General features: G+C 45.5%; 1 protein-coding gene across 2 annotated transcripts in view; it reads right to left on the reverse strand.

Moving 5' to 3' along the window:
* Positions 1-638: 638 nt before the first annotated feature.
* The window catches only part of STPG4 (sperm-tail PG-rich repeat containing 4), a 68,039-nt gene continuing 55,801 nt past the window's right edge, over positions 639-12,876 (reverse strand). For both annotated transcript variants that reach the window (XM_068279721.1, XM_068279722.1), the window contains exon 8: positions 639-1,617. In XM_068279721.1, coding sequence (XP_068135822.1) covers positions 1,501-1,617 — 117 coding nt within the window. In that variant the 3' untranslated portion in view covers positions 639-1,500. The remainder of the gene's footprint in view (positions 1,618-12,876) is intronic.

The raw sequence follows: 12,876 nt of genomic DNA on the forward strand, positions 1-12,876 counted from the left end.
ACTTAGTGTAAGGCCTGGTGCACACCAAAAACCGCTAGCAGATCCGCAAAATGCTAGCAGATTTTGAAACTTTTTTTTAATTTTTCTATGGCGTTTTGCTAGCGTTTTGCGGATTGCTGCTGCAGTTTTCAGTATAGTAGATTTCATATATTGTTACAGTAAAGCTGTTACTGAACAGCTTCTGTAACAAAAACGCCTGCAAAACCGCTCTGAAGTGCCGTTTTTCAGAGCGGTTTGCGTTTTTCCTATACTTAACATTGAGGCAGAAACGCATCTACAATCCAAAATCTGCAGCAGCCCGGGAGTATGCGTTTCTGCAAAACGCCTCCCGCTCTGGTGTGCACCAGCCCATTGAAATACATTACCCTAGCGGATCCGCACCCACAAGCGGATCGCAAACCGCAGCAGAACCGCTCTGGTGTGAACTAGGCCTAACTGTGTAGCGAGCAGGGAAACTGGCCAGCATCATTGTTTAAATCCTTTTTTGGGAATATCTTTACAAAGAATAAAAGCCTTGCTAAGAATCCCCTATGAAGAGATGGACTAGTCCAAAACTTCTGTCAGATTTCTACTACCTAGTGTAAGTGACAGCAACATAGGAGAGAAGTAATTTATGGCTCATTTTACTCAGGAAAAAAAAACCGTACTTCTTATTTGTTTTTGTTCGCACATATTTTACATTTTACAATTTTTGCCCCTTTAAATTACACCTGACCTGAAAGGGCTATGGAGACTGCCATATATTCCCTTTTAATCCATGCCAGTTGCCTGGCAGCCCTGCAGATCTATTTGGTTGCAGTTATACTGTATAGAATAACATTTGTAAAGCACTTTTTTTGCCCCATAGGACTCAAAGTGCACAGATATGCCTCAGATCAATACAGGGTTGCAGGCTGGACTGTGTTAGAGAGGAGATAGTCAGGTGTTCAATCGCTGATACAGAACTGCTCCCCCCCCAGTGACAGCCAGGATTCTCATTGGTTCAGGGTCATGTAGCTAGGAAGAATAGGTCTTCCTGTCTGTGAGTTTCGTGGTTGAGCGGCGGAGGACATGTGAGTATCGGCGATCAAACCCTGCGGTAGATGCAGGCAGAGCGGACTGACAGACGGAGCGGATGCAAAACGGACGGCACTCCCAGTGGGGAACAAGCCTACGGTATTAAAGGCGGAGCATTGGCCAACTGGCAGGCAACTGGCATTGTTTATCAGAGGATGTTGATGGCAGCCTCCATTTTCCTCCAATTGAACCAGCTTACAAACAAATAATGCATGGCGCAATTCATAAAGAAGAAGCTCCCATTGGTTGTCGTAGCCTACAGATGATTCTCTGTGACTCTTTGCCTTGTGGAATAAGCCTGGCGCTGCCCGTCAGACAAGCGCCGGACGGTGGTGAGTCGCTTTCCAATGTGCTTATTCATAGCGCTGCCGCCGTAGCCTTTCACACAGCGAATCCGTCTTACGCAGGGAAGCAGATCTCTAATTAGCTTCTGTGATTCACAATTTAAAAGTCAAATGAATTTCGGAAGAAGAGGCCGTGCGAGCGACCCATTTTGGCAAGTGTGGGTGGCTGCTTCGGTAGCTGTCTGGTTGGATCATACGTTCCGGGTCCCGGAGTTTTCTAAAATAGAAGAGGAGAGAATGGGAGTTAAGTGATGCGAGTGTTATTGCCTGACAAAAGGCGGGAATCTGGAGGTCACGCCCTGCTAGACGGCATGCACTGACTGGAGACGCGGCCATTACTTCCCTCCACAGAGCACATTGTCTCCATGCGGCTTTCAATGCTTCCTCCAGGCCTCGTCCTGCTCACTAATGCAGCGCATCTTTCTGTCTGTCTACTGTGTCTATTCCTGAACAAAATCATATAATGCTCATGTGCCCACATCTTCTGCAGCACTTTACAGAGTACATAGTCATGTCACTGACTGTCCTCAGAGGAGATCACAATCTAATCTTACCATAGTCATAGTGTAATGTCCTACCATATTATTATTATGTATTTATATAGCACTGACATCTTCTGCAGCACTTTACAGAGTACATAGTCATGTCACTGACTGTCCTCAGAGGAGCTCAGACTCTAATCCTACCATAGTCATAGTCTAATGTCCTACCATATTATTATTATGTATTTATATAGCACTGACATCTCCTGCAGCACATTACAGAGTACATAGTCATGTCACTGACTGTCCTCAGAGGAGCTCACACTCTAATCCTACCATAGTCATAGTGTAATGTCCTACCATATTATTATTATTATGTATTTATATAGCACTGACATCTTCTGCAGCACATTACAGAGTACATAGTCATGTCACTGACTGTCCTCAGAGGAGCTCACAATCTAATCCCTACCATAGTCATGGTCTAATGTCCTACCATATTATTATTATGTGTTTATATAGTGCTGACATCTTCTGCAGCACTTTACAGAGAACATAGTCATGTCACTGACTGTCCTCAGAGGAACTCACAATCTATTCCCCACCATAGTCATAGTCATGTCATGCAAAAAAAAGCAAGCAGCATCTCCTTTCACTGACATCACCTGCCAGCAGTAAAAATGTCACCGTGTGATAAATGTCAGAATGTAAATGAGGGAGAGGAAAGATTTTACAATGAGCAAACACTGACTCAGGCCTAGTGCACACCAGAGCGGTTCTGCTGCGGTTTGCGATCCGCTTGCGGGTGCGGATCCGCTTGGGTAATGTATTTCAATGGGCTGGTGCACACCAGAGCGGGAGGCGTTTTGCAGAAACGCATACTCCCGGGCTGCTGCAGATTTTGGATTGCGGATGCGTTTCTGCCTCAATGTTAAGTATAGGAAAAACGCAAACCGCTCTGAAAAACGGCACTTCAGAGCGGTTTGCCAGGCGTTTTTTTGTTACAGTAGCTGTTCAGTAACAGCTTTACTGTAACAATACATGAAATCTACTACACCAAAACCGCTACACAAAACCGCAAAATGCTAGCTGAAACGCTACAGAAAAAGAAGAAAAAGCGTTTCAAAATCTGCTAGCATTTTGCGGATCTGCTAGCGTTTTTTTGGTGTGCACCAGGCCTAAATCATTTATACATAATTATTGTAAAAACAAAGCACTTTTTTATTACATTATTTTCACTGGAGTTCCTCTTTAAGCACAGATTTATATGCAGCATAACACTTTTATAACTTTTTAACTTGTGCAGTACAGATTGCCATGTGTGTTTGTCATTAATAAGGCGAGGTTTGATGCTGCTTCTCATGCGTACAGCGGCTGCGACGTGAATAAGTGGAATCAAGTCTTCCCTTTAAGTAACTAATGATACACAGGAGAGTGACTCACCAAAGACGACTATATTTGGCTCTGTCTCTCGTTCTCCCTGAGAGTACTACTGTGTAATAATAACCAGCGCTGAAGGCATCAGAGCGGCGTTCTGGAAATAAAGCCAGTTCCTTTGTGGACGATGGTGGAAATGATTAGAAGTGAGGCAGAAATAGTCTTTCCCCCCTAAACACCCCCCAGATCCAGAGACTGACACATGAAACAAGCACAACGCATTTTTCTGAGCAAGAATGTGTCAGTCACAAAAGTGTGCGCTCTGTGAGAACAGTCAGGCGTATTCAGTCAGGAACGCTGCGAGCAAATAGAATGTACAGAATCCATCAGCCAATAGGAACCAGACAGAAATCAACTCTGATGAACACACATGTGGCCGTACCTCCCACTTTTTGAGATGAGAAAGAGGGACAGTTAAGCCACACCCCTGCCTCCTCTACAAGCCACGCCCCCACCACACCCCTAGTCACGCATACTATAAAGATTTCACAAGAAATATATGTTGTTTTTAGAATTCAAACCACACTGGTCCTTTCTATCCTGGTTAATTTTCCTTCATATTAACATTTGAAAATAAGAACTATATCAATTTAAAGGATGGGAATAAAGTTTAGGGTCAGTAGCCGTGTAAACATTTTCCTACTATTCATGTTAAATATCAGAGGCAAAAGCTGTAACTCATTGTGTGTAGATTTCAGCTATGTTTGGAATGTCTCATTTGCAGAGGTATGAATCTCTGCAGCCTGACATGCTAAGAACAGTGTAATATTGAAGTAGATTATTTGAAAACAGGTATCAGGTTTCACACACTACAGTATTACAAATGTTTATGTTGCACATAAGATACATTTCCTCTGCTCTCTGTGAGAGAAAGCTCTGCCAGTCTCTGACTGAGATCTCTGCACGCACAGAGTTAACAGATACACTTTGAGGGAATTTCCCTCCTCCCCTCATGGCTCAGTCTGCCGTCAGAATTTCAGCAGACTGCCATCAGAAAAATGTGAAAGGAATTAGATAACAGTAATCAAATACATAAACAGTGAAATGCAGGGCAGCCATCAGGGGGGGACAACTGACACTGCAGTGAGGGGCCCAGGGCTTCTGGGGGCCCTGGGCCCCCCCCCCCCCAAAGCACTGGAAGGGCTGCATGTGCTGGCTGCGGGCCTGTGGCTCACTAACCAGCACACCGCGTTCCAGCACTGAGAGAAGAGTGACATCAGCGCTTAAAAGTGGGGAGCAGATGAGTGAGCCCGCTGCAGCTGACTTTCTATAGTGGGGCACCACCTATACCTGGCTACCTATACTGGGGCACCACCTTTACTTGGCTACCTATACTGAGGGCACCACCTATACCTGGCTACCTATACTGGGGCACCACCTATACTTGGCTACTTATACTGGGGTGCCTATGGCTTGCTACCTATACTGGGGGCACCTGTACCTGGCTACCTATACTGGTGCACCACCCATACCAGGCTACCTATACTGGGGGTAACTATACCAGGCTACCTATACTGGTGCACCACCTATACCTGGCTACCTATACTGGGGACACTTATACCTGACTACCTATACTGGGGGTACCTATGCCTGGATACCTATACTGGGGGCACCTATGCCTGGATACCTATACTGGGGGCACCTATGCCTGGATACCTATACTGGGGGCAGCTATACCTGGCTACCTATACTGGGGGCACCTATGCCTGGCTACCTATACTGGGGGCACCTATACCTGGCTACCTATACTGGGGGCACTTATACCTGGCTACCTATACTGGGGGCACCTATACCTGGCTAGGGCAGGGGATGAGCTGAGACAGAGGGGACAAGAGGTAACACAGGGGGTGATAAAAGAGGCACATGGAGAAAAGAGAGGATATGGAAACATGAGGTCACACAGAGGGACACAAAAGAGACACAGGAAGAAAAGAGGGGAACAAAAGAGAACCGATAAAGTATAAGAACAGACCTACAGGTCCCTATCTCATTTGTAGTCACCGGGGACTACCTGTATTTTGCTAGTACCCACCCACAACATGTCATGGTCACGCCCACTTTTTGCACCATCACGATGTGCATGCCGCTTTCTACAGTGTCGGAGCCATGCACGTTTTTCGCCGCAGCAAACATTTCGCACGGGGGTGGGGTGGCTAGTGGGCTGGCACAGCAACCAGTGGGTGGGCCCAGGGAGGGGGTCCCAGGCCTGATGATGTGTGAGGGGCCCCAAAATTTCTGATGGTGGCCTTCGTGAAATGTATACACCAGTACTTAACAGCACTTCCCAAACATTTCCTATCTCCATTGAAAAGAAAAACATGTTAATCGATAGTGTCCCTTTAAGCACATTTTTTCAGTAGAAAAATATATATATTTACACAGCTCTGTACATCAGTCCTGAAAGAGGGACAAATGAGGAGGAAAGAGGGACAGAGGGACAGGGCTCCCAAAGAGGGACTGTCCCTCAGAAAGAGGGACATTTGGGAGCGTACATGTCCACGGATAGCATACCTCCCAACTTTTTAAGATGAGAAAGAGGAATACTTAGGCCACAACCCTGCCACACCCCTGATCACCCCCCTGATCACGCCCCCATCACACCCCCATCACACCCCTAGTCACGCATACCACAAACATTTCACAAGAAAAATATGTTGTATTATAATTCAAACCACACTGTTGATTTATATCCTGGTTCATTTTCCTTTATATTAACATTTTAAAATTAGTAATATATCAATTTAAAGAATGGGAATAAAGTTTAGAGTCAAACACATTTTTAGTAGAGAAATATATATATTTACATAGAAAGAGGGACAAAGTCCTGAAAGAGGGACAAATGAGGAGGAAAGAGGGACAGGGCTCCCAAAGAGGGACTGTCCCTTCAAAAGAGGGACAGTTGGGAGCTATGGGATAGTCAGATACAGTCAGGGGCGGCGCCAGGGGGGTGCTTGGGGGTGCTCGAGCACCCCCTAGAATTGTCCAAGCACCCCCAAAGCACCCCCTGGAGTGAACTGACTTCAGGTGTCTAAAAGACACCAAGTCAGTTCACACAGCGGCAGCCCGGAGCAGCAGGCAGGGCTACGGTAAGATGGCCGCCCGAAGCCCTGTTCTGCACACTTCGAGTCTGCAGTGCATGGCTTCGGGCGGCCATTTTCCCGTAGCCCTGCTCTCAGCATGCAGGCAGGAAGTCTCGTGACGTCGGGAAGGAAGAGGATCGTGGGCGCGCGGGCGCTGCGCACCACAAGGAGGTCGGGACAGGAGGTCGGGGCTCGGGAAAGAAGGTCTTCTGGCTGTAGGTGAGTAAATAGGTTTTTCTTTTTTCAGGTGGTGCTGATTGTGCATATTGGGGTCATATCTGCTACGGATTGTGCATATTGGGGTCATTTCTGCTACGGATTGTGCATATTGGGGTCATATCTGCTACCGATTGTGCATATTGGGGTCATATCTGCTACGGATTGTGCATATTGGGGTCATATCTGCTACGGATTGTGTATATTGGGGTCATTTCTGCTACGGATTGTGCATATTGGGGTCATATCTGCTACGGATTGTGCATATTGGGGCCATTTCTGCTACCGATTGTGCATATTGGGGTCATTTCTGCTACCGATTGTTCATATTGGGGTCATATCTGCTACCGATTGTGCATATTGGGGTCATATCTGCTACCGATTGTGCATATTGGGGTCATATCTGCTACCGATTGTGCATATTGGGGTCATATCTGCTACTGATTGTGCATATTGGGGTCATATCTGCTACCGATTGTGCACATTGGGGCCATATCTGCTACCGATTGTGCATATTGGGGCCATATCTGCTACCGATTGTGCATATTGGGGCCATATCTGCTACCGATTGTGCATATTGGGGTCATATCTGCTACCGATTGTGCATATTGGGGTCATATCTGCTACCGATTGTGCATATTGGGGTCATATCTGCTACCGATTGTGCATATTGGGGCCATATCTGCTACCGATTGTGCATATTGGGGCCATATCTGCTACCGATTGTGCATATTGGGGCCATATCTGCTACCGATTGTGCATATTGGGGCCATATCTGCTACCGTTTGTACATATTGGGGTCATATCTGCTACCGATTGTGCATATTGGGGTCATATCTGCTACCGATTGTGCATATTGGGGTCATATCTGCTACCGATTGTGCATATTGGGGCCATATCTGCTACCGATTGTGCATATTGGGGCCATATCTGCTACCGATTGTGCATATTGGGGCCATATCTGCTACCGATTGTGCATATTGGGGTTATTGAACATGTTTTTTGTTCAAATCTGCTGACATTACGTGTATTTTCTTGAGAAAACCTGCACAATTATGTGAATTTTCTGGGGAAAGGGTCACCAAAACTTGGGCCCACTGTCTTTGCGTTGCACTTTTAAAGGGAACCCGAGGTGAGAATAATATTGAGGCTGCCATATTTATCTCCTTTTAAGTAATTCCAGCTGCCTGGCTGCCGTGTTGGTCCTCTGCCTCTAATTCTTTCAACCATAGACCCTGAACAAGCATGCAGCAGGTCAGGGGTTTCTGACAATATTGTCAGAACTGAGAAGATTAGCTGCATGCTTGTTGCTGGTGTAATTCAGTTCACTACTGCAGCCAAATAGATCAGCAGGGCTGCCAGGCAACTAGAATTGTTTAAAAGGAAATAAATATGGCAGCCTCCATATCACTCTCACCTCAGGTTCACTTTAAATTACAGTTAGCCCCGCCCTAATCCGGTCATGACCACGCCCATTTTTCGCCGCCGCTGGTTGTAGCCACACCCATTTTTTGCCGCGGCGCGCGGTGCTCAGCTCCCCCGGAAATTGGTCCAGCACCTGCATAGCACCCCCTAAAAAAAAATCCTGGAGCCGCCACTGGATACAGTCGAGCACAGACAGCGTCTAAGCTAGATCACAAAGCACAGTGCTTAATATGCAGGGATGTGCATGCAATAATCACACAACAGCTTGCACAGGAAGCATAGGTCTCACCAATTAATGCAGGCACAGTACTGATAGTGTGTTCCTCTGTCCATATTTCTGTGCAGCCTGGATGATACTGTAGTGTTGCAGCCATGCACAAGCAAGTCACGAATGACAGGCAATTCCCTCAGTAATCAGGCAGCAGCTTACACAGAAGGCATACAGTAGGCCTCACCAGTTAAGGCGGACCCAAACCAAACATTTTTTTTTAATTCAAAATATTTAGTTGCACCACTCTGACACATACAAAGATCAATAAACACTCCTTCAAGCCTATGAGCATTTCAGTGCATGCTTTTCACCCTTCTCTTTTCATAACTAGGGTTACACAGGTGGCAGCCATTACTTCTGAGCTCAGTAGGAGGTTTTAGATCATGGGTGTGTTTGTCATCAGCTACCCTCCCTCACAGGGGCGTCGTCTATGTGAAATCTCACACAAGCTGAGATCTCCTCCCCGTGACATCATCAGTAGCAGCCTGTGTTTCGTTTTTGGTTTTTATCTCCTCCACCAGTCTGCCGGATTCTGTCCCGGCAATATGAAAGGAAGGGAGGGGTTCCTCCAATAAATGTAAAATATTTAATATTTATCATCATGCAGCTGAAAAAAGGCTGCTATTTATTATTATAAGTTATAAAATAGATTTTATTTCTGAAATCTTTTAATTTGCGTCCACTTTAATGCAGGTACAGTTCTATGGTGTGCTCCTCTGCGCAGCCTGTAGCGTTGCAGCCATGCACAATCAAGTCACGATTGACAGGAAATTCCCTCAGTAATTATATAGCAGTTTACACAGGAAGCATAGGTCTCACCGGCTGGAACTTTTAAGATAACACAGGCAGGCTCAGAGTAGTGTGCAGATAGCGAGCAGGCTACAAGTGGCTGCCAGTCTTCCTACCGACTACGGTTCATGTGTCTCTGACTGACGTATGACACATGCTCCCGCCCACTGACCATGGCTCATGGGTCTCTGACTGACGTATCACACATGCCCCGCCTACTTTCCACTATAGCTGGATACCGGATACTGAAGGAGCCAAAAAACAACTTTACTATAACAGAAGTTCTATAATATCAGGATTTACTATACCAGGCGTTACTCCCATAGACTAAAGGTGGCCACTCACGATACAATAAAATGATCCGATTTTACAGAAATTCAATAATATGACCGGATCGTCCGAAAAAATCTAAAGCTTTTTTTTCTCATTCGACTGAAATTCGATTTTTATCGATCCGGAATGCTGGAAATTTGTCTTCAGTTTTTCTAAAGATTGTATGGTGTGTGTTAAATTGTCAATTTATTAATATACACACCATAGCTAGTTTCTCAGAGTTTCCAATCATTTTTATCTGAATTGGGGAAAAATTGAACATAGGTGTGTGCTACATTGGTCAGATTTTTGAAATGTCACAATCAATCAGAAAAAATGGTTGCAATTCTTGAATTGTACAGATATTTAAAAAAAATTGTATGGTGTGTGGCCTCCTTTAGAATGGTGCTTAGCTGGGATCTGGACACTTATTTACTATACCCGAATGCTATGCTATAAGAGAGTTTTACTATAAGGAGATTATACTGTATCAGAGAAACATAGCCACACTACATGTTGCAGACTCAATGGTCCTTCATCAGCTATGTAAAGGAAAATTAACATCAGATGATCAGTGACATTTATATTTGCATGACTAGGGGGTGTGATCAGGGGTGTGGCAGGGGCGTGGCTTACGTGTCCCTCTTTCTCATCTCAAAAAGTTGGGAGGTATGCTATGTACTGATCTGAGACAAGGTTATGTGCTTTGGGTCCTACAGGAAAAAAAGCACTTTACAAATGTTTTGTTGTTGATGTTGATATAAATGCATCCCATGACCTCTCCTTATTACGAATCTAAGGCTGCTGCCTCCCTCACCCCTGCCTCGGCCTGGCCCTGACATTGAGAGATGATTTGATACAGACTGCTCTCCCCTTTTCTTTGTGAGAATAAACACACACCTTGAGCAATGGTTACAAACGCCAGTAACCATGACAGGTTCCCTTAAAGTAGGTCACTCCATTTGTCAAAGTCCTGCAAGCATAACCGTGCTATTGACTCCAGCACCGCTCAGATGTGTTTATAGTCAGAACTGGCCGGTGACATTGTTATGCTGTCGCATTGCCTCTACCTTGCCTGGTCGCTAACTGCTCAGACAGATGAGGGATTAACATGCTGTCCTCTGTGCTGCCTCAGTGCCTCTCTGCTAATGAGGAGGTAGTCTCTCTGCTGGGTTCATAGCCAGAGGAGAGCTGCTGCCTCTTCCTGCACAGAATGGAGGTCAGCGCATTGCATGCAGCACGTGAATTCATTCACTCCCAATGACTCCAGGTCTCCGAATGCACGGAAGCCATTAGGAGAAGCTATCTATGCTCATTACACCTGGGAGGCTGCGCTCTCCATAGGATACCTGTTTTTGTTTTGTTACTGAAGAAAGCTGCGATCTGTTAATAGAGACGACTTGCTAGCCTAGATTAAGGCAGCAATTATATGTCAGAGTCGCTGTAGGCAGCTGGAGGGCAGGAAGGCCAGCGTAGAATTGTTATATTGTTTTCGCGGACAGCTTCCAAAAAAAGGATAGATGGCGCAGAGGTTTCACCGTCATTACCTCCGTAATAAGGGCAGCTGGATAGCGCGCTGGTAAGCCTGTTACCTTTGATGTAGGGTGTGAACCTTTGACCAGCGCTTGAATCCTGGATCAAGCCAGTATGTAAAAGATTAAGGAATCTATGGGCAAGGCTCCCTAATGATTAGGTTTGCCTGATATATATGTATATATATATATATATATATTGTATATCTTCATTCCAGCTTTCCTTTCCATTATTACTAAAGCCTGATTAAAACAAAAACAAGAACTACGTAACGGCTACAGAGGCGCCAGAAGAATAAAAATGTCTAAACAGTTTAAAATTTGTGGAGGCAGACATGACCCCGCCTCATCAGGCAATAGGTAGGAGTAGGTACAGTGCAGGTCTGTAGCTGGGCCAAGCGACTCTGGCCCAGCTACAGACCTGCACTGTACCTACTTCTACCTATTGCCTGATGAAGCGGGGTCATATCTGCGAAACGCGTTGCATTTTCCCCGGGAGTATGTAAATAAATTTGTTCTGCTAAACGTTGTTGGCGTATCTTGTGTCTGTTTGGAGGAGGTAAGTCCACCAACTTCCTCCACAAATTGTAAACTTTTTAGACATTTTTATTCTTCTGGCGCCTCTGTATCCCTGTTACATTGTTCTAAGTACACCCCTGGTGGAGAGGTGTCATCCCCTTTTCTCCCCATCTACGGAGAGCGACTTCTTAATCCTGAGTGGGGACAGGTCTAATCTCCCCACCTGCTGTTACAGTGGTTGCCTTTGAGGTAACCCTGCTTTGTGAGTATATTTGTGTTTACTCTATCAACTTCATCCCATATTACCAGTACATACTACACTATATTTGGCACTTTAAAAACAAGAACTATGAGGGAGTGCCTCGCGCTTATTGACAGGCATGTCTAGGAGAACTCACGGAGAAGCATGTGATCAGTTTGGTCAGGTTGACAGATATGCAAGTCTCTGATTTGCTAGTCATGATCATGTGCTATCATGGGCTTACTGAACAGCTCTGCCTGTTCAGTAAGCCAGTAATTCATTAAGGAGCTCTTTGGGCAAGACTCCCTAACACTGCTACTGCCTACTGAGTGCGCTCTAGTGGCTGCCTCGCAAGCTGTTTGAGTCCGACAGGAGAAAAGCGCTATACAAAAAAAGGTATTAAAAGGTATTATTATGTGCTAAAGCAGGGTGTGATCACAGCCAATCAGAGCTTTGCAAATCTATCAGCTGATCAAACAAATCACATGCTTCTCTATGAGTTCTCCTAGACATGGCCATCCCTACTGCTGCAGCTGCAAAGAAGGCCAGATCTGTGGGAGCTCTAACTTCTTCCCTTCCTCTGATTAAGGGGTCTTCCCAGCAATACCAGATGAATACCTTTTCCGCCCTCCCAGTCAACTTTTCTGTGGTACCGTTCTATATACAGAAGCCCCCTCACAGTCCCAGTTCCTGTACCATATCCTGATTTAACATCACTCATGTGAGTTCTATCAGCTACTCTTGCTATCAGATGTGGCTGCCTGAGGAACCGGCTCAGTCAGCTCTGAGAAAAGGAAAAGACACACGAGCTTCCTGCAGCCAATCTGACTTCCCTGCCACTGCTGACACAATCCAGTTGCATCACCCTGCCTCATCCAGCTGCATCTATAAATATCGGAGGGGCCGGTAGGAATTACATAAGCACTGGGCATGGAAGAGGGATGGAAACTGCTTGTAGCATCTCTTCAATCAAACCGACAGAACTTCAAGAATCACCAAGGACAATGTCTACAAACAAGATTACAAGACTCTTCAAGAAGCAAAGAAGACGTGTGAACCCTTATACTTGGCAAATGCACTTATTATGATTTTGATGTAGGGATGGCAAGGCTTGGGAGAATTCATGGAGAAGCATGTGATCAGTTTGATCAGCTGGTAGCTTTGTAAGGTTC

Source organism: Hyperolius riggenbachi, chromosome 4, assembly GCF_040937935.1.
Source record: "Hyperolius riggenbachi isolate aHypRig1 chromosome 4, aHypRig1.pri, whole genome shotgun sequence".
NCBI lineage: Eukaryota > Metazoa > Chordata > Amphibia > Anura > Hyperoliidae > Hyperolius > Hyperolius riggenbachi.